General features: G+C 45.6%; 1 protein-coding gene across 4 annotated transcripts; it reads left to right on the top strand.

The window, feature by feature from the left end:
• On the top strand, window positions 1-20,072 carry COMMD7 (COMM domain containing 7). Of its 4 annotated transcripts, none has more exons than XM_039237792.1 (9): window positions 1-179; window positions 7,553-7,606; window positions 7,762-7,864; window positions 17,072-17,128; window positions 17,210-17,247; window positions 17,920-18,010; window positions 18,312-18,361; window positions 18,751-18,799; window positions 20,010-20,072. In XM_039237792.1, exons 1-9 carry the CDS (start codon window positions 96-98, stop codon window positions 20,012-20,014), a joined length of 531 nt encoding a protein of 176 aa, XP_039093723.1. In that variant the 5' UTR covers window positions 1-95; the 3' UTR covers window positions 20,015-20,072. The 4 variants fall into 4 exon arrangements, with proteins under 4 accessions (XP_039093723.1, XP_039093721.1, XP_039093720.1 ...); XM_039237790.1 differs by having other exon boundaries at window positions 4-179; window positions 7,556-7,606; window positions 19,330-20,068; XM_039237789.1 differs by having other exon boundaries at window positions 4-179; window positions 19,330-20,068.
• Window positions 20,073-24,555: the final 4,483 nt, after the last annotated feature.

Raw genomic sequence — 24,555 nt, 5'->3', positions numbered from 1 at the left:
GTGGCGAAAGTGCGGCTGCGGAAGCGCGGCGAGGCGGACGGCGGCGACGGAGGAAGCTGGGAGGCGGCGGGCGCTTGAGGGGCCGCGCCGACGCCATGGGCCGCCTGCACTGCACGCAGGACCCCGTGCCCGAGGCCGTGGGCGGCGACATGCAGCAGCTGAACCAGCTGGGCGCGCAGGTGGGCCGGGCGGCCGGGGCGCGGGCCCGCGACGGTCCCGAGGGCTGAGGGAGGGGAGGGAGGTGGGCGGAGGGCCGCCGGGGGGCGGGGAGAGTCCGGCGCGCGGGGTGGCGTGAGGGACTTCCGGGGACTGGCTCAGAGGGGAGCTGGGGTCTGAGGAGAGTTTGGGGGGCCGAGGGCTGAGGAGGCCCGAGGGCCGGCGGAGGGGTCCCGGGGGTGTGGGCACCCAGACGTGGGACTTCCGGGAGGCCTGAGAATGGGGACTATTCGAGGGATCTTGCTAGAGGAGTTGAGGGGAGCCGCGATGAAGCTGAACGCCGTGTGGGGAACCGAGGTAATAGACTGGGGTGTCGGGAAGCCGAGGCAGTTTGGGGAACCGTGGAATTAGAGACGTTCAGTAGGGAGGGAGACTGAGGAGGGTCTTAGGATCCCCTGGAGGCCCGGGGGTGGGGGTGGGGGAACTCGGAGTAGGGGCAGGTTATCCGGGGCCGCACGTGGGTTTGGGTAATGGCCAGGCCAGGGCGGGACTGTCCTACTGCCCAGTTTAGGGGAGTACTTGGCAGTCCTCAAAAGTCGTAAGCCATATAATCCCACAGTGGAGGACCCCCACCCCTACTCCCCGCCTTGGCAGTGGCGAAGCGGATTTTTGCTTGTTCCGGCAGCAAATGCCAACCAGCCAACTTCCTGCCCCTGGGCTGGCCGGGATGCCCTTTTCAAAGCACCAAGGCCGCGAAAATAAATGGGTTTAAATGACGCTTCTCACCACCATTGTAAAGGTGCGTCTGCTTCCCCCACTGGGTCTTAACTCCCAGGAGATGGGGTCCCTCTCCTTTATCTCAGCACCCCCTGCAAACTGCTGTTTTCTCCTACAATAATTGCAATGCCAGACATATTCTGAAGCCTCTTTCTCCAACAGAAATAAATTGCAAGCCACATGTCTAATTTTACATTTTCTTGTAGTCCCATGTAAAAATTAAAAAGAAGGGGGGCGCCTGGGTGGCTTAGTCGGTTAAGCGTCCGACTTTCGCTTAGGTCATGATCTCACGGTTCGTGGGTTCGAGCCCCGCGTCGGGCTCTGTGCTGACTGCCAGCTCAGAGCCTGGAGCCTGTTTCGGAGTCTGTGTTTCCCTCTCTCTCTGACCCTCCCCTGCTCACGCTGTCTCTCTCTCTCTCCTAGAAATAAATAAAAATATTAAAAAAAAAAAAAATTAAAAAGAAGGGCACCTGGCTGTGACTCTGGATCTCGAATTGTGAATTCAAGGCCCACATTGGGAGTAGAGATTATTTGAAAATAAAATCTTTAAAAAGTAAATAAAAATGAAACAGAAAGCTAATTTCATGTTTTCTTTAATCCACTATATCAAAATACTATCATTTCAACATCTAATCCACATACAGAATATCAGTGGGAGATTTTTACTTTTTGGTACTGCTTTTTCAAACTTCGGTGTGTGTTTTACATTTACAGCACATCTCAAATTAGACTAGCCTTTTTTAAAAATAGGGTTTTCAGGGTTTTTTTAAATTTTATTTTAGAGAGCACAAGCTGGGGAGAATGGCAGAGGGAGATGGGGCTTGGGGGAGAGAGAGATTGAATTTCAAGCAGGCTCCATGCTCAGTGTGAGCCCAGCAAAAGACTCAATCCCACGACCCTGGGATCATGACCTGAGCTAAAATCAAGATGCTCAACCGACTGAGCCACCCAGAGGTCCCTAGACTAGCCTTTTCCAAGTGTTTAATGGCTACAGTGGCCACTGTTTATCATATAGCACTTCTAAGTGCTTTTAGGTATATTATTAAGTCATTGAGTCCTTACAAACACCCTAGGTGGTAGGTTTTATTATCATCCCATTTTACAGATTAAGGAAACTGAACCAGAAAGTGGTTGAACAAAAACACCTGTCATTTATTGAGCATGCACCATGTGGCAAGCACTGTTTTCAGTGCTTTAGGTATAGCAACCCTAAAAGGTAGGTGCTGTTATTATTCCCATTTTACAGATAAGAAAAATGGTTCAGGGAAAGAAATTGATCTGTTTGAGGTCTGGCACCAGGAGGCGGTGGAGCCAGGAATTCAGGACCTGATGCTTGATTTTAGATTCCAGAGAATTAAACATAGAGAACAGAGCTTTGTAGATGATCTCCCTACCCAGGTAGCTTAGCTTTTACTCCTATGCATGGCAGGATTTTCTGGAAGACTTCCATTTGGAGAAGAAGAAAGATTCTGCTGCTAAAAGACTTTTTTGAAGCTACAGGATGATATCCCTAAGGTTACCTCCTCCAGTTTGGTATTTGTGGAAAAATATAAACCACGTCCTTTAAAATCAGAGATTGCCTTGTACCAATTCTAGCTTTAAACTACAGTGTGGATCTTTACCTTTTTCTCTTAAGTTTGTTTGTTTGTTTTAGTAATCTCCACACCCAGTATGGGCTCAGACTCTCAATCCTGAGAGATCAAGAATTGCATGCTCTTCTGACTGAGCCAGCCAGGTGCCCATTTCCCTTCGTTTTTAACACAGAAAGCTTCTTCCTGGTGAGCAACTTACCAGTCCTTTCCCTGCCTTTTGTTCGATGACCAGACTTCTCCAAGTACTCACTCTATTAGCTGAATCTATTTTGAAGTCTGTGGCCTAGGCATCAAGGAGAAAAAGAATCATTGTATTAATGTGGGCATCATGCTTTATTGCTCACTCAGCGGATATTTGAATGCTTTGGTGTACACCAGATAGCCACTAAACACGGTGAGGTGTGCAAAGACTTGATGGACACAGCCTCTTATGCTGGGAAATTGTGATCTACTAGGGCACATCAGAAAATGGAGACTAAGTGCACCTAGATATGTACTGTAATGGCTTTGGCCAGTCCTAGGTAATGTGGAGGCTTGAGAATTTGATTTAAAAAATAATTAATTCAGTGGTTCAGTTGGCTAAGTGTCCAACTTTTTAAAACAATTTTTTTAATGTTTTATTTATTTCTGAGAGAGAGAGGGAGATACAGAATCTGAAGCAGGCTCCAGGCTCTGAGCTAGCTGTCAGCACAGAGTCAGACACGGGGCTCAAACCCATGAACCGTGAGATCATGACCTGAGCTGAAGTCAGACACTCAACCGACTGAGCCATCCAGACGCCCCTCTAAGTGTCCAGCTTTAAGACTGAAGTCATGATCTCACCGTTTGTGGATTCAAGCCCCACATTGGGCTCTGTGCTGACAGCTCAGAGCCTGGAGCCTGTTTCGGATCCTGTTATCTCCCTCTCTCTCTGCTCCTCCCCTTCTTATACTCTGTGTCTCTCTCTCAAAATTAAAGATTTTAAAATACTTTAAAAGTAAAATAAAAAAATAATTTTTAGAATGGTTGAGAGGGAATTCAGAAAACTATAAAGAAGAATGAGGCGCCTAGGTGGCTCAGCTGATTGAGTGTCCAACTCTTGATACCAGCTCAGGTAGTAATCTTGCAGTCTTGGGATCGAGTGGAGTGTGGAGTGGACTCGTGTTGAGTGTGGAGCCTGCCTGGGATTCTCTCTCTCCCTCCCTTATCCCACTTCCCCCACTCCTCCCATCTCCCCACTTTTCCCCTCACATGGGCATGTGTGCTCTCTCTCTCAAATAAATGAACATTAAGAAAAAGAAAACAAATGCTGTACAATCCTCTCACATAGCTATAAATGAAAGCAACACATATAGTTAGAAAATTCAAACAGTATTCAAAGCTGTAAAGTTAAAATACTTGTTTCTCTTGTCAGCAGAAATTGTTATTTTAATAGTTTTTTGTGTATCTTTGTAGGAAAAAAAGTCTGCGTCTGCCTGTATATATATGGAGATCCTTTAAAAAAATTTTTTACACAAGAGAGATTAGACTAGCCTTTTTCTTTTTTGCATAATATTCTTTGAAATGGATCTACCATAATTTATTTAACTAGCCCTCTGTTAATAGACGCTTAAGTGGCTTTCAGTCTTTTGTTTTTGTGAACAGTGTTGCCGATGAACTGCTTTGTGTAAATGTGTCCGGGTTTACCTTTTGGAACATATTTGAAGGGTGTACTTCCTGCAATGCAGTTACTAGGTCAAGAGATATGAGCACTTAAAAATTAGATATGACTGTCGGGGCGCCTGGGTGGCTCAGTCGGTTAAGCATCCCACTTCAGCTCAGGTCATGATCTCAGGTTTCAAGTTCCACTTCAGATCCTCTGTCTCCCTCTCTTTCTGCCTTTCCCCTGCTCACACTCTCTCTCAAAAGTAAACATTTTTTAAAAATAAATTAAAAAATAAAAATTAGATATGACTATCAAATTGCCGTCTGGAAAGGTTGTCTGTCCCGTTTATCTTCTCATCAGCAGTGGGAGCCCATCTGTTTCCTGGCACTTACACCAGCCTTGGTGTCATTAGACTTTTCTTTTTGAAGATTTGATAAGTAAAAGAGCAGTATTTCCTTATTTTGCTGATTTGCATTTCTCATCTGGAATGATCTTGAGCATCTTTCCATATATTCACTATTGAGAACAGTTAAGGTTTTGACTTCATGGATGGTGATGGGCTGGTGAGCATTCCAGAGAGAGACAGCTATGCAGATACAGAGGCAAAGAATGAGGAAAGTGTTGACGGAGATTTATTTAACAAATACTTAACAGGGCACTGCCATTAACTAAGGCTCTGTGACCATGCAAATGCATACAAGGAACCTTCTCTGCTAAGACAAGTCTGTGTTTTCTTATCAAAATCTAAAATCCTAAGTGGCCTCAGGCAAGGTTCCAAGAGGGAGCCTTAGAAGTTAAGAATCTGGGTAGGTCACTTTCTTGTTGGGAGAGTCATTGTGTCTTGGCAGGGCATTGAAGGATAAAGGAGGGTTTGGAAAAGTGGAGATAGGGATGGGGGTCAGCATGGCCTGCAGACCAGATTAAGTTGAGGCCCTTCTTGAGAGGAGATATGGGGGGGGTGCCGGGGGGTGGGGGAATGAGGCCTCACGAGGAGGTGGAGCCTGAATGCTAGGCCGAGGCCTGAAAATGGAAAAGCTGCTGGAGGGCTTCTCAGTGGCTCCATTTTTTTTTTAAATGTTTTATTTATTTCTAGGAGAGAGAGAGAGAGACAGCATGACCAGGGGGAGGGTCAGAGAGAGAGGGAGTCACAGACTCTGAAACAGGCTCCAGGCTCTGAACTGGCACAGAGCCCGACACGGGGCTGGAACCCAGGAACCGCGAGATCATGACCCAAGCGAAAGTCGGACGCTTAACCGACTAAGCCACCCAGGCGCCCCATTGGCTCCATTTCTTAAAAGGCTCAGGGTGGCAAAGGGTCAGCCATAGATCTGACAGTCCACAGAGTCACAGCAACAACAACAACAACAAAAAATTAAAGGTACACTCACAGTTTGAGAACACTGTCTGAAGCTCGTCCCTGATTTTTCTTGTTTTTACTATATAGAATTAGCAGTAAGGCAAAGCTAAGATCATAAATACCACAGAAAGACAACCCCTGGGTCCGCATTGGTTAAAACGTTTCCAGGGAATGTCCATGAAGTTTTGAGAAGGTAAAATTTCTGTGCCATTGGCTGGTGGCAGTGTGAATCCACGCAACTTCTTTGCAAGGCAGTTTGGCACCATTTTACACAGAATTTAAAACGCATTATATTATTTGACCTAAGATGCATTCTTAAAAAGTATTTTGTCGACATGTATGTTACAAAAAAAATATGTGAGAGGAGATTCATTGCAGCATTGCAATAACATCAGCAAAGCGCGTGTGCGCGCGCGCGCACACACACACACACACACACACACACACGCTAATGTCCATCTCAAGGGAGCTAATTTATACTAAGTCTATGCAGTTGAATACCAGGCAGTTGTTATAAGAACTGGGCAGAGAGGCACCTGGCTGACTCAGTCAGTGGAATGTGTGTTGTGAGTTCTCAGGGTTGTGAGTTCAAGCCCCAGGCCGGGTGTAGAGATTACTTAAAAATAAAATCTTGGGGAAAAAAACTAGGTAGAATTATATCTACTGACAAGATCTATAAGGTATAATTGAAGGAAAAAGGCAAAATGTAGTGTGTGGGTTCACAATCATCCCATTTGTATTATTTTTTGTTTATTTACTTATTTTGAGAGAGAGGGAGTGCAAGTAGGAGAGGGGCGGAAAGGAGAGAGAGGGAGAACCCCAAGCAGGCTCCACACTGTCAGCACAGAGTCCAATGCAGGGCGCAAACTCACAAACCCTGAGATCATGACCTGAGCCAAAGTCGAGAGTCAGATGTTTAACCTGACTGAGCCATCCAGGCTCTCCTAAAATAAAATCTTTATTTTTATTTTTTTTTAATGTTTTATTTATTTCTGAGAGAGAGCGAGAGAGACAGCATGAGCACGGGAGGGTCAGAGGAAGAGGGAGACACAGAATCTGAAGCAGGCTCCAGGCTCTAAGCTGTCAGCACAGAGCCCGACGTGGGACTCGAACCCACGAACCGTGAGATCATGACCTGAGCTGAAGTTGGACACTTAACTGACTAAGCCACCCAGGTGCCCCAAAGTAAAATCTTTAAAAAAAAAAAAAAAAGGAATAAGAGTGTTCTAAGACAGTGTATAACAAAGTGTAAGTTTTACTGTTTTGTCATATATATAATAATGTTTATTGTGGGGGGAAAATCCAGGAAATATGGGTAAACAAAACAGAAGAAAATAAAAATCACCCAAAATCTCACCACACAGAAATAACTGCTTTAAAAATCAAGGTAGAGGGGCACCTGGACAGCTCAGTTGAGCATCCGACTTCGACTCAGGTCATGATCTCACGGTTTGTGAGTTAAAGCCCCACATAAAGTTCAGTACTGTCAGCAAAGAGCCCGCTTCAGATCTTCTGTCTCCCTCTCTCTGCCCCTCCCCAACTTGCATTCTCTCAAAAATAAAATTAAAAAAAAGTAGAGAAAAAAGTTTATATAGTATGTTAACATTTGTGTGGGGCAGAAGAAGAAAGTATATATTTGGATTGGCTTATGTTTGAATAATAAGTATGTGGAAATACAAACAAACAAAAAAAGCAACTGCTATGAGTCTTCCAGTGGTTTTCCTTTCAGCCTGTGTGTCTGAATGTGTGTTCGTGTGTATGTATTTGGACCCTTGAGATGTGCATGTGCAGGTGTGTGCATACACTCAGTCTCTCAATACATACCTCCCAGGTGTTCCAGTAAGATACACAAGTTTTTCAGACAATATAGTGATACTGATACAGTGCCACTGCGTAGTGGGTATTGTGAATATTTGAACTTTAAGATGATCAAACAGGTGTCGGCACCCGTGTGTTCTCTCCTAAGGGCCTGTAAACGGATGGGATGTGGGAACACTGACCCAGCAGTGGAATGTTGCTGATGTTCTGTGTTAACTCTCTTCACAGCAGTTCTCGGCCTTGACAGAAGTGCTTTTCCACTTCCTAACGGAGCCAAAAGAGGTAAAGTACCTTGTGATAAGGAGAGTTCTGCGTATGGGTCTATAGCCCGGAGACACTTAGAAAGTGAAGGTCCAGTGGAAACTAATTTGACAATAAACTATTTGTAAAAAAAAGAAAAAAAGAAAGTGAAGGTCTGGCTTGCTTTCTCTCTGCAGGTGGAAAGATTTCTGGCTCAGCTCTCTGAGTTTGCCACCACCAATCAGATCAGTCTTGGCCCTCTCAGAAGCATTGTGAAAAGCCTTCTTCTGGTTCCAAATGGTGAGTAGCCGCTCTTAACAGCTGAGGCCAGAGATGTTATTTGAATATTGTTTCAGACCAGGGAGTTGGCAAGCGTGCTCCGGGCACTGAGCCAGTGCATTCAGTGGAGAACCAGACGTGGGCGGGACTCACAGTCTAGGGATGGAAGCCAGGTACACAGATAACTGCTGTAGAGTGAAACAGAGGTACAGCTCGAAGTGCAGTCTGCATCCCAGCGTCCATCCCCAAACTGCTATCTGGTCCCCTGCACCGTGTATAGATATCGAGAGTAAGCACTAGCTTACTTTTGCCAAATTAGAGCAATTTGGCAAAGTCTTTTGATTTTACTGATTTTTAAAATGGGGCTTATCTATATATATTTTTAAAGATTTTATTTTTAGGGTGGAGTGCGTGGGTGGCTCAGTCGGTTAAGCGTCTGACTTCAGCTCAGGTCATGATCTCGGGGTTTATGAGTTCGAGCCCCGCGACGGGCTCTGTGCTGACAGCTCAGAGCCTAGAGCCTGCTTCAGATTCTGTGTCTCCCTCTCTCTGCCCCTTCCCCCACTCTTGTTCGGTCTCTCTCTCTGTCTCTCTCAAAAATAAATAAACATTAAACATCCAGCATGGGACTTGAATTCACAGCCCGGAGATCAAGAGCCGCATGTTTTAAGGACTGAGCCAGTCAGGCACCCCATGGGCTTGTATGTTTTTTAATATGGTAAAATATGCATAATGTAAAATCTTACCATTTTAACCATTTGGGGCTTATATTTTGCATGTGGCTTTTCACTTCAGATTTCTGGAAATTAATTTTCATTGTATTTTACAAAAATATTAGTCCACAGTGGATTGAAAAGGAAAAGGTCTTCCATGGCAGATGGTTTCGGAGGCTGAGTTTGCCTAAAGCAACCAGGGAAAGTTTCCAGCCAGGAGGGAGGTGACCACAAAAGTTTAGCTGTAGGGGTAGCCATTATAACACTGTTCTGATGGTTGGGAGTTAGTATAATGTGCCGTTTTCCAGGGGAACATCATGGGGGTCAGAAATTCAGGGTTCTGAGTTAGGTAGATGTGGGTCTGTCACTCGCCGAGTAGTGTGATTTTATCCAGGTACCCTCTCTCTCCCAACCCCACGCAGCAGCCCCCCTCTAACATATTCCCCCCAGTCTGAGCTTTTTCTTGGTGTGTGGAGGGGGCGTGTTTTGAAGATTGAGATGATATAAAACATATGCTTAACATAGTACCTCAGTAAAAGGTTGCTCTTATTTCTCAGCTTCTGTAATAATTTAAAAAGATGCTATCAAGGAAAATGTCATGATATGGAAAATCTTTCACAATATAATAGCTTAATACAAATAACAGCATATAAAACTGTTTAGCAAAAATAATAGTTTATAAAACTACCACAGTCCTATTTTTGTAAAAACAACAACAAAAAGAATGTTAACTGTGACTGTATCTGCGTGGAGGGACAGCAGGTTGTCTTCATTGTTTATTTTTGGCCATGCTTCCTCTAAAAAGTTGCTAGAATTTGGCAATTTAATTCAAAGTTAATTTTATGTAAAGGGAGAGGCGACATTTGAGCTCAGTCTCAAAGAATGAGTCTGTGCTGACCCGACTGAGAGTGGGTAAAGCAGCGTCCCTGGTTTGCACATTTTACAAATTAGTAATGGGCCCCTCTTCCCAGGCTCTCAGCCCAGTGCGGCACTGAAAGTTGGGGCCTAATTTGTTTGTTCCTGTTGGGTGTGCTCCCTATCTTTGTGCGGGCCCTTTCCTTTGCCTGTCATAGGTTCCTCATGTGCTGGGGGCTCAAACCTGAGCATCCTGAGGTTTCCAGCTGTGACATTTTCTCATCCTTTGTTTGTGTGATTCTTGCATTTTCTGCTCTCCTTGTGGGTTAAAGGCACGTGGACCAAAGGCTGTAGGAGACCGTGCAGGCGTTGTAACGCGGGCGTATGTTTTCATTGCAAAGCCACAGCCATGGGAAGCTGTCGGAGAGCCTCCCTCCTGGCTAGAAAAATCCCCTCCGGCCTTCATGCTACTCTTGTCTCCAGACACCATCGCAGTTTAATTTTGGTGTATATCCTTTTGTTTTCATGCACATATGTATCCATGTACCATTTGCCATAAATGGTGGCAAACCAGAAAAGTGCCCATGCAGCCTGTATCTTGTTTTACCTGCTGTGTCACAGAGACCCATCCGCGTGAACCTCATTCTTCTCAGGGCTGTGTGTGCCGTGGGCTGGATGTATCTTTTCGCCGTCTGTCTCCTGCTGCCGGACATTGTAGGTCTACCCCTTCACTCTTAGAAGCAGTGCCGCGGTGAACGTCCTTGGGAAATTGTGCCCTCCCGAGTGTGAGCGTTTCTGTACGACAGGTGCCTGGCATGCAGAATCAGAATCTTTTTCTCATTCTCTAGCCTACACCTGTGGGAGTGGGTTTGTCTGCGGGTGGGGACCTGCCTGTTGAGAACACTGTTTTCAGGAGACCTCTGTCTTCTGGTGTCCCTGCCTCCCTCCTTTCCGGTCTTCCGTGGCTCTGTTCCCTAAGCCCCTCAGTCCTGTCACAGGGCCTTCAGTCGTCCCAGCCGGGGAACTCCCACCCCTGTGCTGCCTTTCAGAAAGCCTTCCTAAAGCACTTCAATCTGCAGTGACCTCCCTTCCTCTCAGCTCCCGAGAGATGGTTTTTATCTACAGTTACCATTTTGGACCACAGTCACTTACAGTTTTCTATTGTTCATGTGTTTTAACATGTGTCTATTTTGTGGCTTTAACAGAGAGCCTGTTCTTTGAAGTCAGAGGAGGATCTTGTACTCCTTTCCTGAGCCAAGGTTACAAGTAAAGTGATGACATAAAGCAGACACTTAGTACATGCTGCATGAGTTACTGAGCCTGGGAGATCCTGTCACCTCCCAGGGGATGTTGGGTGTATATTTTTCGGGTAAGATTGTTGTCGTTGTTTATAGCAGATCATTTTCTGTAGGTGCAGAGACCCCCAAGGAACTCACAGCACACTGATCAAGAGGTGGGCTTTGCAGGCTCATGTGGATTTGAGGGTCGATCACATCACCTATGTAGCTATTCAACCTTGGACAAATCAGCCTCAGTTTCTTATCTGAAAAATGGAGTAATAAGAACAATTTATGGTGGTGGCATTAGGAATGAACAAGTTAGTATATGCAAAGCACTTAATTTGGTGCTTGCTAAAATTCGGCTTTATGTATTGTAGTTCAGTTAGTTTCAGCCCTGTGCCTCCCCAGATTATGAGGACTAAGCATCTGAGAGTGTAGCTTATAAGGCACTTACCGTTTCCTCGGCCCAGGATGAGTCCTTAGTCCGTCGTGCCTTACTGTGGCATTGACGTCCCCAACTCTCCCCTTCTGTCCCAGGTTCCAGCCTGGCCTGGAGGAATCACTTCCGCAGCACAACGGGAGCACGCTGCACCTCACAGCTGTTTACTTCACATGGTGAGGGCGGCTGTCCTCAGTGGTGTTCCACACCTTTCCCAGCCTCATCTGAAATATAAGGGCCTTGAGGTCCTCACCCTCTTCTTCATCCCTCATCCTGGGCCCGCCTTGCCATAAGACCTTTTTGGAGAAAGACAGCCTCCTCATTAGGCCTGAGGAGGCTCAACCCTCCAGCTAAGTTGTCCCCAAATTGGTGTTTGCATCCAGAAAAGGCTTCTGTGGTCACAGCCGGAAGCAGGAACTACTGTCCCTCCTACTCCCCAGCCTTGCGACCTTGGAGAGACACACACACATTAACCTATCTCAGGCTCTGAAAAGTCCCGCAATAAAGAAACCTACTTCTCCAGTATCTGAGAAACAGTTAACCATGAAACCCTCCTCCTCCTCCTCCCCCCTCCCTCCTCCTCCTCCTCCCCCTCCCCCCCCCCCCCCCCCCCCTCCTCCTCCTCCTCCTCCTCCTCGTTCTCCTCCTCTTTGTAGGGGGAAGGTCAGGTAAAAACTTTTTGTAAGGGCTGTCCTTTGTCTTGTAGANCTCCTCCTCCTCCTCCTCCTCCTCCTCCTCCTCCTCCTCGTTCTCCTCCTCTTTGTAGGGGGAAGGTCAGGTAAAAACTTTTTGTAAGGGCTGTCCTTTGTCTTGTAGATAGAGGCAGAGCCCTAGAGAGAGGAAGTGACTTGCTTAGGATCTTACAGTAGAAAAACTTGGGCTGTTACCTCCCTTGGTTAGTGTAAAGCCCAATGGTTTGTGTGTGTGTGTTTTAAATGTTTTTCTTTTATTAATTAGTACTTAATTCTTAAAAACACCTGACCACAGGGGCGCCTGGGTGGCTCAGTCAGTTAAGCATCTGACTTCAGTTCAGGTCTTGATCTTGCTATTCATGAGTTCAAGCCCTGTGTCAGGCCCTGTGCTGACAGCTCAGAGCCTGGAGCCTGCTTCGGATTCTGTTTCTCTCTCTGCCCCTTGTCCCCTCTCTCTCATTCTCTCTCTCAAAAATAAATAAACATTAAAAAAATTTTTTTAAACACAGCTGATTTCAATAGTTATCACCCCATAGCCAGATTGTTTCATGCATACCCCTTCCACTTCTCACTGCTCTCCAAACTGGGTTATTTTACAGCAAATCTCAGAGGTCCTATTATTTCATTTCTGAATACCTAGCTATCATCTCTAAAAGATAAAGGCCTTTTTTCCCCTTATCAAACCACAGTGCCATTATCTAAAATTAAAATATGCAGTCAGTGCTCTAGTGTCCCCATTGTCTCACACATTATATTTGTCTATAGTTGGTTGATTTCCTCAGGATCCAGGGAAGGCCCCACACTGCATTTGGTTGCTGGATACCCCCTTGTATGCTTACTTGTCCCCTTGGCTACTTAACAGTCTTGAGATCTTGAGACAAGTTACCGAACCTCTCTGAGAATCCATTTTCCTCAGAAAACAGAGCTCATAATAGTAGCTCATACATCATTATAAGAATAAAGATGATAAATGTAAAGTACTTCAGTAAGTGGTAGCTGCAACGCTGCTGATATTATGATTGTTGTTACCATTATGGGTTGTTTCCTAGACACAGAGAACTGCTAGATTATAGATAACTTGGCTGTAGGGCTACTACTGAAACCTGATTTTATTTTTTATTTTTTTATTAAAAAATTTTTTTAAATGTTTGTTTATTTTTGAGAGAGAGAGAGAGAGACAGAGCATGGGCAGGGGAAGAGGGGCAGAGAGAGGTGGAGACACAGAATCCGAAACAGGCTCCAGGCTTGGAGCTGTCAGCACAGAGCCCCGTGCAGGCCTTGAACTCAAGAATTGTGAGATCATGACCTAAGCCAAAGTCAGATGCTCAACTGACTGGACCACCCAGGCGCCTCAAAGCCTGGTTTTATTTTAATACTTAGCAAGGTATGTGGCCCTTGTGGATACTCAGTAACTGTGTTTTAAGAAAAGGTGATAACTCCCCTTCTTGTTTCCCAAAGGAGTTCTTTCTGGCTGGGCAAAAAAGTAGAGTAATCAACATTGAACAATAGTCACAAATGGTATATAATCAGCTGTAGAACTAAGTTCCCCAGGACTCCCAACCTCACTTCCCTCTATTCTTTTCTTTTCTTTTCTTTTTTTCTATTACTTCTTTCTATGGCACTTTTTAGTCATATTCTATATGGCTTTCTTACTTGTTATATTATTGTTGTGGTCTTTCTCTTACTGATAGAATGTAAGCCTCACGAGGCAGACATTGATGTTTCCTAGCAGCTAGCATAGTGCTGGCCCTAGTAGGTGCTCAGGAAATGCGTGTACAGTGACTATGACTTCCGTCCTTCATGAGCTTCAGGGAAGTGGATTCGGCTGGTCAGCCTTCAGGGCCAATAATGGCTCACTGAATGTGGCTTACCATCCTCTCCCATCTGCTCCCTTCTCCTGGAGTTTTAACCAAGGCTTAGTTCTGTTCCTTGAGCTTCCTTTATTATACTGAATAAGCTTATGTAGATTTTTGGCTAGAAGAACAATTCATTAATTTCCCAGCTGTTTCCTGGCAAAACTGAAAGCTGCACCCTTGACATACACTTCTGTTTTGTCCCCCATAGTGTTTGATGGCAATAAGGGTTTACGAGGGGCACCTGGGTGGCTCAGTTGGTTAAGCGTCTGACTTTGGCTCAGGTCATGATCTCACGGTTTGTGGGTTCCAGCCCCATGTCAGTCTCTGTTGACAGCTAGCTCAGAGCCTGGAGCCTGCCTCGGATTCTGTGTCTCCCTCTCTCTCTGACCCTCCCCTGTTCACGCTGCCTCTCTCTCTCTCTCAGAAATAAATAAAACATTAAAAAAAATTTTTTTTAAATAAGGGTTTACCTAAAGCAACTGTTATAGTGACAACTGGTGCTCGGGATTTTATACACCATCTCAGATGGTTATATGTGTTTAAAGATGGACATTCTCAAATTTCCCCCAGTGGCCTGTTCTGGGAACTCCAGCTCCGGATTTAGTTTCCTTTCTGTCTGACGTAGAGTCAAGGCCTCAGGCCTGGCTTGTGCTTAGGACAAAGGAATCACCAAAGGAGAAAGCTGAAAAAGAAGTTAAGAGCTGTAGTCAACAATTCTGTATTATAAACTTCAAAATTGCTAAGAACCTAGATCTTAAAGGTTCTAACCACAGAAAGGAAATGATGTGATAGAGATATTAGCTAATGCTACAGTGGCAATCATATTGCCATATATGAATATATCAAATCATCCGGTTGTACACCTGAAACTTACACAATGTTATAGGTTAATTATATCTTAATAAAAAGAAGGGAAGATTAATTAATTAACAGCTTGAGGCCTAGCATGATGCAAATATATATATGTATATATATATTTTTTAATGTTTATTTATTTCTAGGAGAGAGAGAGACACAGCATGAGCAGGGGAGGGTCAGAGAGAGAGGGAGTCACAGATTGAAACAGGCTCTAGGCTCTGAGCCGGCAGTCAGCACAGAGCCCGACGTGGGGCTCGAACCCACGAACCGCGAGATCATGACCTAAGCGAAAGTCGGACGCTTAACCGACTAAGCCACCCAGGCGCCCCTATATATGTATATTTTTTAAAATATTTTTTTATTTAAATTTTTTTGAATGTTTATTTTGATAGAGTACAAGCAGGGAAGGGGCAGAGAGAGAGAGAGAGAGAGAGAGAGAATCTCAAGCAGGTTCCAAGCTATAAGCACAGAGCCCGATGCAGGGCTCGATCCCATGAACCCGGAAGATCATGACCTGAGCCAAAACTAAGAGTTGGATGCTTAACCACCCAGGAACCCTGCAAATATATTTTTTAAATGTGACGTGGGACACAACAGTGGGCATAACAGACCAAGTCCTTATCTCATCAAACTGACATTCTAGTACAAGAATGGGCAATAAATATGTAACATGAAATTGGGTGGTTATAAATTCAGTGCAGAAAAGTATAGCAGTAGAAGGGCCAGTGAAGAGCAGCCCCGCTTGAAATGGGGGGGGGGTTCAAGGAGAGGCTGGAATGGCTGTGTGCAGATTTGAGGAAGTTTCCCCGGCAGAGGGAACTGCAAAGGCCAATGCCAGGAGGTAGGAACGTGCCTGGCATGTTGTAGGAAGTGCTGAGTAAGCAAGGGAGAGGAGAGCTTGGGGCTTCTGAGGGTGGCCAGACCCTGCAGGACACTGCAAGGGCTTTGGATTTTACTGAGTGGAGCCAGAGCTATTAGAGGGTTTTAGCAGGGCAGAGACCTGGTCTGTACTTAAGTTTTAACCAAATCACCTCGGCATCCAGGCTGCCGTGTGGATTCACTGAAACCAGTCCACTGCTCCTGACTTTTTATCTCTACTCCCAACATTGCCAAAGAGTACAGTACCGCATCTATTTCAGTGCTTTCGCGAGCATGTCTGTTGGGTGACTTCTTGGCAGTGCAGTTGTCAACTGTGTGCCTTTGCCAGATTTTCTCCCCCAAAGCTTAATCTTTCTGATCTTTAGTTTCCTGGTAAATTAAAGGTTTCACTAGTAATCCCCCACTTCAGACTATTTTAGGATCATCAAGCAAAATATTGGATTTGAGTTAGACACACACTAAGGAGTTGTACATGTGGTAGTTATGAATTAATTGAATTGGCTAGGAAGTGGCCTTTTTCTAGGGCCTTCATGGCCAAGGTTTCCTGGTGTCTTGGCTTTTTGATTTCCCTATGGCTTCCTTGCTCAGTCTGATTTTGGCGATAAAAGATTTCCTCCCTTTGTTGACATGGTTTATTTTGCAGTGGACAAACAGCCTTTAGGATTGTTTTTCTGGCGTGCCATGGGGGTGGGGAGTTGGGTTTAGGGTATTACTTCGGGGCCCTCCCTGGATAGTGGCGGACGTCTTCTTATTCTTTAATTTGTCGTCTTCTGGAAGACTAAGAAGTGGAAAATTTTTAAGTGGTTTCCAAATTATGACTCCAGGCTGTGGTCTGAGGTTAAACATCGAGAAGCCCAGATTGCTGGAAACACTTTGTTTTCAGGAATTGGCGCTCGCAAGCAGAGCAAGAGCAGCCCCCACGGGGGAGTGTTCGCGGGGCTTGTGAGGTAAGCTTTGCTGGGCCCTCTGGAAGTAACTTGTGAATTATGGAGGCCAACTGTCCATCTAGATTTACGTTCTGAAAGCGGGCTCTCTATGGCAGCGCCACCTGGTACGGCTGTCTAGGTAGACGGAGACCGTCTCTGATCTGTGCCGTCCAGCACCGTGGCGCCCGGACCTGTGTGGCTATTGAGGACTTAAACAGCTGGTGCACTGAGGAACAGAACTTTAAATTTTATTTAATTTTAATTAATTAAAATCTAAGAGGGTGAAGGGAGAAAAAAGTAAATAAACCTTTAATAGCCACGCATCTTTAGTGGTTGTGTGTTGCACAGTGCAGTTCTAGGCCATTGCCCTTATGTCCCGCCTGACACTGAGCTCCCTGATGTTGCTCCAGGAATCTGTGGCCTTATTCTTTCCTCTGATCGGGGACCCCCAGCCCCATGTCCATAAAGTCCTTTCTGTTGTCTCTGACTTCCTCCGTACTTTCTGGAGGGGTGAACACCTGTGTTGTGCAGTGAACAGAGCCTGCTGTCACGTCCTCTCCAGTGGTTTCCTTTCTGCATCTTCTCCACAGCTGGCTTGAGAGTTTCCTGTAGCCGGCCAAGTCTTTGTGTATCCCTTTTGTCACCTCTGTCGTATCACTTGTGCCCATTGATATGTAGTGCCAATTGATTACTGATTTCCTCTTTTTAACTGCTTTCTCCTGTTTCCCAGGTGCCTTGAGGAAGAGTCTCACAGCTGATCAGGTCCGGGCTGATTTCATGACTCTGGGTAGGTCATCGCCAAGGTTGCTTAGGGTGACAGGCCCACTGGCTCTTCATGATGTTAAAATCTCCTTCTGTTCTCTTATAGGTCTTAGTGAGGAGAAAGCCACTTACTTTTCTGAAAAGGTATCATGATTCACCTTAATCAAGGTTAATTAAGATTGTTTGCTTTTATTTCATGAATAGAAACATGAGAAATGCCGACTAAGGAGAAACCATCCATCGTTATGTGTCATTTCCCCAGCTTACTGGTTTTCATTTGATTTCATGCAAATAACATACACAGCATTTAAACAGCACTGTTCAGTACATCTCTAATTTTTTGCCTCTGATTTGACTGACTTTAATCGTCGTACAGTTTCTGATCCAATCTTGATTAAATCTTGGAATGAAAGAAAACATTTAGGGGCATCTGAGTGGCACAATTTGTTGAGCTTCTGACTTCAGCTCAGGTCATGATTTTGCGGTTCGTGAGTTCAAGCCCCGTGTCGGGCTCTCTCCTGTCAGCACAGAAGGAGCTGCTTTGGATCCTCTGTCTCCCCTCCCGCAGCCCCTCCCCTGCTAGCACTCTCCCTCTCAAAAATAAATAAAACATTTAAAAAACCCCAAAAACATTTGTATCGTCTTCTGCCCCTCTTTGCTTCCCACACCCCCCAGATCTGTGCATATAGGCCAAGCCCTTAGTTCTATATTCTTCCCCTTGTCTGTGTAAATACTAAACTTTGCTGTGTTGGGGGCAGAATGAAAAAGGGGGATTTCCCCCATTGTTATGACTTTGGCTTTTTGCTTTTGTTTCAGTGGAAGCAGAATGCCCCCACCCTTGCTCGATGGGTCATAGGACAGACTCTGATGATTAACCAGCTTATAGATATGGAGTGGAAATTTGGAGGTAACTAGTCAGAGCCAGTCTTGGGTCGTTTGGGGCATGTAGGGTGGGGATGCAGAGGCTTTCAGATAGCTGCCAGGGGAGGATGGGTCCTCAAAGGTGGTTGGGGCCAGCAGCTGCTGCCCTGCACTGCCCTGGGCAGCTGTTTCCATCCATGGCTCTCTGTATGTTGACTTCCTGAAGAGCACATTGTGCTGTCCTCATACTCGTCCCCACACTGCTTCTGCTGGACAGTCTGCAAGATTGGGGTGTTCAGAGTCTGTTGTCAACCCATCGCTTACTACTTTTCTCTTTTGTATCACAGTGACATCTGGGAGCAGTGAACTGGAAAAAGTGGGAAGTATTTTTTTACAAGTAAGTTTCCTGATCTGTGAAAATGGGTAGATTTTTGACTTGGTTAATAATTATTAAATCGACTTTGGACTTTTTAAATACCCAATTTGGATGTGGATTTCCACTGAAGTGTCTTGTGTAGCTCAGAGCAGTATTGTCAGCCAAAAATGTGGCCGCTAACACGCCTACTCTCGGATTAATAGGATCCTGACATTGTTCTTAAAAGCTTGATTGTTCTGTAATCATGGAATTGTTGGAAGTTTCAAGGATAGACGCCCAGACTGCTCCTGTCTGACTCTCAAGTCCGAAGCTGGATGCTTTGATGTTTAAGTGAAAGGCTTTCAAGAATTTCTTTGCCCAGTTGTCATCATTTTAATTTCAGTTTTTTAATTTATTTTCTTTTTAATCAGCTCAAGTTGGTGGTTAAGAAAGGAAATCAAACTGAAAACTTGTACATAGGTGAGTCCGAATTCCCATTTGAGCCTTTTCACTTTTCCTGCGTTCTCCTCAGTTGGTGGGCTCGTGAGGCACCACAAATCATTTCTTCTAGCAAAGAAGTCATAACCGAGCTGTGGAGTAGCCATTCTACTTCCTCTCATCCTATAAATAATAAGCCATCAGCAGGCTGGATACCCCACAGTTGAAGAACCTCTTTGGAAAAGGGAGAGTGCAGGGAGAAGGGCGCGAGGACTCCAGAGCAGGCAGCTTGGCTACAGAAGCCACTGAGCACCCTCATTGATAGCCTCTCATCTCTTTGCGCTGTGGACTTGCGCCATTTTTTAATTCTCCACTTTCCTATGGAGCCCAGAACCTTTCTCTGTTCAAGGCTCTCAGTTCTTTATTATGGTCAATTACCCATCAAGAGCTGCTTAGATATACGAAGTCAAAAAAGAAAAAGAAAAAAAAAATCTCTGGGTGGAAATTTCGTGTTCTTGGATGATTCTGTGGAGTCAGAAACGTTTTCCTGAAGGTGAATTTTCTCTCCCCAGAATTAACCTTGCCTCAGTTCTACAGCTTCCTGCATGAGATGGAGCGAGTCAGAGCCAGCATGGAGTGCTTCGGCTGATTTCTGGCCCCCTTCCCTGCCCCCTTCTCTTCCATGGGTGGCTGCTCGAAGAGGCGCCTCACCCACAGGTCTGTGGGGTACTGATAACAGCCCTGCTTGCTTCTTGGGAACCCAGGTGCAAAGGTTTCTGGAAAACAACCGGATTAAGTACTTAAAGAGCCCTACACGATTACTCTGAATTCTTTGTTCAGGGAACCTCCAGCACCTATCTCCCAGGACACTTTTTAGGTATTCAGACAGGCTGTCACATCTCAGATTCAGGGGAGGAAATAAGTTGTCACTTCCCCATCAGAGTTTCGGAGTAAACAGATGGTGCCATCACTCAAGATGCACGCTGACCCCCCCTCCCCTCAAAAAAGCAAAGGCTTATTTATGGCTGAGGAAGAGGCAGACTCGACGGCTGCCACGCGTGGGGAGCCCCCAGCAGTCTTGGTGTGCACGCCGCCTTCGTGGTGGTGGTGGTGCATGGCTAATCAGCTTTTAATGGGGCACCTGTGTATAAACACTTGCTCTGCTGCTCTGAAAAAACTGAGGCCTCTGTCCTCATTTCGGGTTGTGCCCTATTGTGCTGTAACGAGGCTATTTTTGCTTGTTTTGGTTCAGGCTGACCTTCTCTGCTGGTGAGATGTTGAATAAAAAAGGTTCTGAAGAAAAGGTGTGAATCCAGTGCACGATTATTTTCCTGGTTGGTGGTGGCCTTGCATATTCAGTGAGATTAGTTGTCCAAAGTTGGAATTTGTAAGAGCAGTACAGGGGAGACTCGAGGGAAAAACCGTTATGAAAATCGGAGCATATGAATGCTTTGTGTTCCCATGACTCTAGGCCCCCACCTAGTATGTGATTTCTCCCCTCCCACCCCATCCTGCCTCCTCGGGAATGTCTAAAGTTTAGAATAGATAATACATGGCCGTGATCGTGTAGTAGTCAGTACTCTGCGTTGGCAATAGCTAATGTGCGCCCCTGGTTCAGAAGGTACATTGTAAAGTAATTCCCTCTCACGCTCATTCCCCAGTTACCCAGTTCCTTTCCCCAGAGGTAACCACTGTTACAGTTTCTTCTGTGTCCTTCTGGACTTTTTTCTTGCATTTGCAAATACAGAGGCATAGGGTCTGATTGCCTTCCCACACAAGTGGTAGCATAGTCACTTCCCCATCACAGCATCCTGCGTCTTGCTTTTTTCTACTTCACTTGGAAATCATTCCACATCAGAACAGAGAGAGCAGCCTCATTCTCTATAAAAATGCACCATGTTTCTTCACATGGATGATTTATTTAGCCAGTTTCCTGCTGGTAGGTGTTTAGGTTGGTTCCATTCTTTTTCTCATATTGATGCTGCTGCATCTGAATAGTTTTGTATGTATGTCATTTTGCATTTGTGGAAGTATATTTATTTATTTATTTATTTTTAAATGTTTTATTTCTAGGAGAGAGAGAGAGAGAGTGTGAGCAGGGGAGGGTCAGAGAGAGAGGGGGTCACAGACTGAAACCGGCTCCAGGCTCTGAGCTGGCAGTCAGCACAGAGCCCGACGTGGGGCTCGAACCCACGAACCGCGAGATCATGACCTAAGCGAAAGTCGGATGCTTAACCGACTAAGCCACCCAAGCGCCCCAATGTGGAAGTATATTTATAAGGTAAATAAATGGGGGTGGAATTGTGAGGTCAAAGAATATTTGCATTTATCCAAGATTATATTAAGGAATAAAGCCACCCAGGCACCCCATGCTGTTGTTTCTTAAGTGTCCTTCCAGAGAGTTTTTCCCCACCATCTAACCAATAAAAATTTAAATTTTTACTCTTTTGGTTGTTTACACAGATGATTATACACTATATATACTATCCTTAGAGAACTTTCCATGTCAGTATGTGAAGTGCATTCTTTCCTGTGGCTGTAGTATATTCACAGAACCATAGACAGACAGACTGATAGATTTTCAAGGATTGGCTTACATGATTGTGGAGATTTGGTAAAGTCCGCAGAGGGGATGCCTGGCTGGCTCAGTTGGAAGAGCATGCTGCTCTTGATCTTGGGGTCATGAGTTTGAGCCCCACATTAGGTATAGAGATTAGTAGAAAAAAATAAATAAACTTTAAAAATATATAAAGTAAAATAAAAACTCTGCAGGATAGGCTGGAGACCCAGGAAAGAGTTGGGTCCAAAGGCAGTCCACTAGAAGATTTAAAAAAATTTTTTTAAATATCTTATTTTTTGAGAGATGGAGACATGAGCAGGGAAGGGGCAGAGAGCGAGGGAGACACAGAATCTGAAGCTGGCTCCAAGCTCTGAGCTGTCGGCACAGAGCCTGATGTGGGCTCGAACCCATGACCTGAGCTGAAGTCATGCTCAACTGACTGAGCCACCCAGGTGCCCCTAGAAGAATTTCTTCTTGCTGGGGTGGTAGGGAAATAAGTTTGTTTTTTTTTTAATTTAAAAAAAATGTTTACTTATTTTTGAGAGAGGGAGAGAGCACAGAGCCCGATACGAGGCTCAAACCCATAAACTGTGAGATCATGACCTGAGCCAAAGTTGGATACTCCACCACTGAGCTACCCAGGTACCTGGAGGAATCGGTCTTTATTCTATTAAGATTCAACTGATTGGATGAGGCCCACCCACATTATAAAGGAGAATCTGCTTTACTCTCACATAAAAGTCTATCAATTTATTTTATTTTTTTTCTCCTTTGGTTTTATTGCTATTGCTAAGTGTGTGCACCATGGTTCAGAGAAAAGTCTACTGGTTTAAATGTTAATCTCATTCCACCACCCAAAAAACAAAAAAACACTTTCACAGAAACATTCAGAATAGTATTTGACCAAATATTTGGACCTAGCAGGCCAGCCCAGTTAATACACGACATTAACCATCACAGTGCCAAACTGACTTATATAGAGATTGTTCGAATTTATGCAAGATTACCAAATTAATCTTACAGATATCAAAGAAGGGCAAATTGGTACCTTTGGACAATGTCCAAATGTGTCTGAGACTTCTGGGGGCCTCATGTCCCTGAAACCATGAACATCTAATGTAAAAAGAATTCACAGGGGAAAAAAAAAAAGAATTCACAGAATGTCAGAACAGGAAGACACCCTAAATATAAATACAACCTAGTTAAATCCACTCATATTTACAAATAGGGAAATGGAGCCCTAGAGACTGAGAGTGGCCACTGGCCAAAGATCAATACTGCCCTGTGACCCATGGGTGCCCTGCTTGGTTCAGAAATGGGATCCTGAGAGACCTGAAGGGAATTCAGCCTGGCAAGTGCAGATCTCAGTCAGGATACTCTGTACAGAGCTGCACCCAGCTGGCCCCTGGACAGATTCTGACCAAGGAGCTCCTTGGCCCCGCCCAATCCAAGCCTTCTGGTCCCACCTGGATCACAACAGTGGCTTCCTGATAGCCCCACGCTGGGCTTCACCCTCACAGCTTCTGCTCAATGGCCTATTTCCAGTGTGCTCATTCTTGTGGGCAAGTCTCACGTCAGCAGACAGATCCAAATGCTCATGACTCTGCATGGTATCCAGGGGAGAGTCCAAACTCCTTCACACACCAAGCTCTCACAGTGTGGCCCTGCCTATATCTTCTACCCTCCGTCTCCCTTGCCTCCCGGCATGCACCCTGTACAGGAGTGTCTGGTCTACCAGACTGCTGAGCACTGCCAAGCCATGTGCCGTCTGCCTCTCTTTCCCTAGAGCCTACAGTGCCTGCCCATGCCTCAGATGTAGCATCCAGGGCACTAGAGAGGGCCTCCCTTGACATCTCCAGGCCATAGTAAGGAGATCTCTGGTTTCTGTTAATACTTCCACTACAGAGGGCACCTCGGTGGCTCAGTTGGTTGGGCATCTGCCTCTTAATTTCAGCTCCAGCTCTACAAATCTCTCTCCCTTTCTCTCTCGCCCCTCCCACCCCCATAAATAAATCAACATTAAAAAAAAATGCTTCCCCTACAGAAGCCAGGGGCCTAGGCTCTGGAGTCAGAATGCTTGGTTCCAATCCTGGCCCCTCTGCCTTCCAACTGTGTGACCCCAGGCAAGCTCCTAACCTCTCAGAACTTTAGTGTCCTCACTTGTGAAACAGGTGTAGTTCGTGCCTCCCAGGGTTATCGGGCGGAGCATAATACCTACTCAGCTAAGGGTGAGCTATTCATTATCAGTTTATTGTAATTATTTGTTTCCAGGATTCTCTTCCCAACTAGCCTGTGAGCCTCTTGATAAGACTTGTTTTTCAGCTCAGGAACCCTAACTCTTGGCATCATTCAGCCGCTCCCCTCCCCACCCCCACCTGGTCCCGGGATCCTGTTGTCAGTTGAAATGAGATGAGGCCGTGCGCAGATCCTCCGTGGCAGGACTGTTAAACAGGCCTGGCTTTAGAAGACGAAATTCGGGAAATTAGTTTGATTGTTGGTTAGTGTTAACATAGATCATAGATAAGTCTTTAGGGTAAGGCAGCCTGGCAGGCTGGGCACCCCTCTTCCAGGAGCCGCCGAACGCCTGCTCCATGGCTCCACAAACGTTGTTGGAGCGCCTCCTGTGGGCCAGGGTGCCCCTGGTCCCTGTAGGAGCTGGGCGGTAAGTGTACACACGGGTGACTGATGGGTTGTCTTTTCAGTGCCTCCAGTTCCGTGCGAGAGATTATATCCTCACTCCCGTTTGCTCTAGTTCAGATTTCATTATGAACTCCAGGAGCGCCTCCAGTCACTTTGTCATATTGGAATTTTGTCCTGAATATAATCTATTGAATCAGGGGCATTGATCAGAGGGCCTGTAGACTGTGAGGTAGAGATTTTGCTGCAACGCTGGGGGATTCGAGCCCAGTCTTTCTTACTGATAGCACTTCATCTTTGCATTGATTCACTCTTGTTCCTGTTCTGCTTAAAAACCTGCTGTCCGTTGGGGTGCCTGGGTGGCTTAGTCGGTTAAGCGTCCGACTTTCGCTTGGGTCATGATCTCGCGGTTCGTGGGTTTGAGCCCCACGTCAGGCTCTGTGCTGACTGCCAGCTCAGAGCCTGGAGCCTGTTTCAGTCTGTGACTCCCTCTCTCTCTGACCCTCCCCTGCTCACGCTCTCTCTCTCTCCTAGAAATAAATAAAACATTAAAAAAGGGGCGCCTGGGTGGCTTAGTCGGTTAAGCGTCCGACTTTCGCTT

This window comes from Hyaena hyaena, unplaced genomic scaffold (genome assembly GCF_003009895.1).
Source record: "Hyaena hyaena isolate Hyena2069 unplaced genomic scaffold, ASM300989v1 scaffold_131, whole genome shotgun sequence".
In the NCBI taxonomy this organism is placed as follows: Eukaryota; Metazoa; Chordata; class Mammalia; order Carnivora; family Hyaenidae; genus Hyaena; species Hyaena hyaena.
Note: the sequence above shows the minus strand (reverse complement) of the source record. Positions and strands in the feature narration are given on the sequence as shown.

What these genes read in the sequence shown, in the direction of transcription:
- COMMD7 (XM_039237789.1), top strand. Translation starts at nt 96, where the DNA reads ATGGGCCGCCTGCACTGCACGCAGGACCCCGTGCCCGAGGCCGTGGGC. An exon ending in TGAACCAGCTGGGCGCGCAG is followed by an intron (nt 180 to 7,552) that starts GTGGGCCGGGCG and finishes CTCTCTTCACAG; the next exon opens with CAGTTCTCGGCCTTGACAGA. An exon ending in TGGGAAGTATTTTTTTACAA is followed by an intron (nt 18,362 to 18,750) that starts GTAAGTTTCCTG and finishes CTTTTTAATCAG; the next exon opens with CTCAAGTTGGTGGTTAAGAA.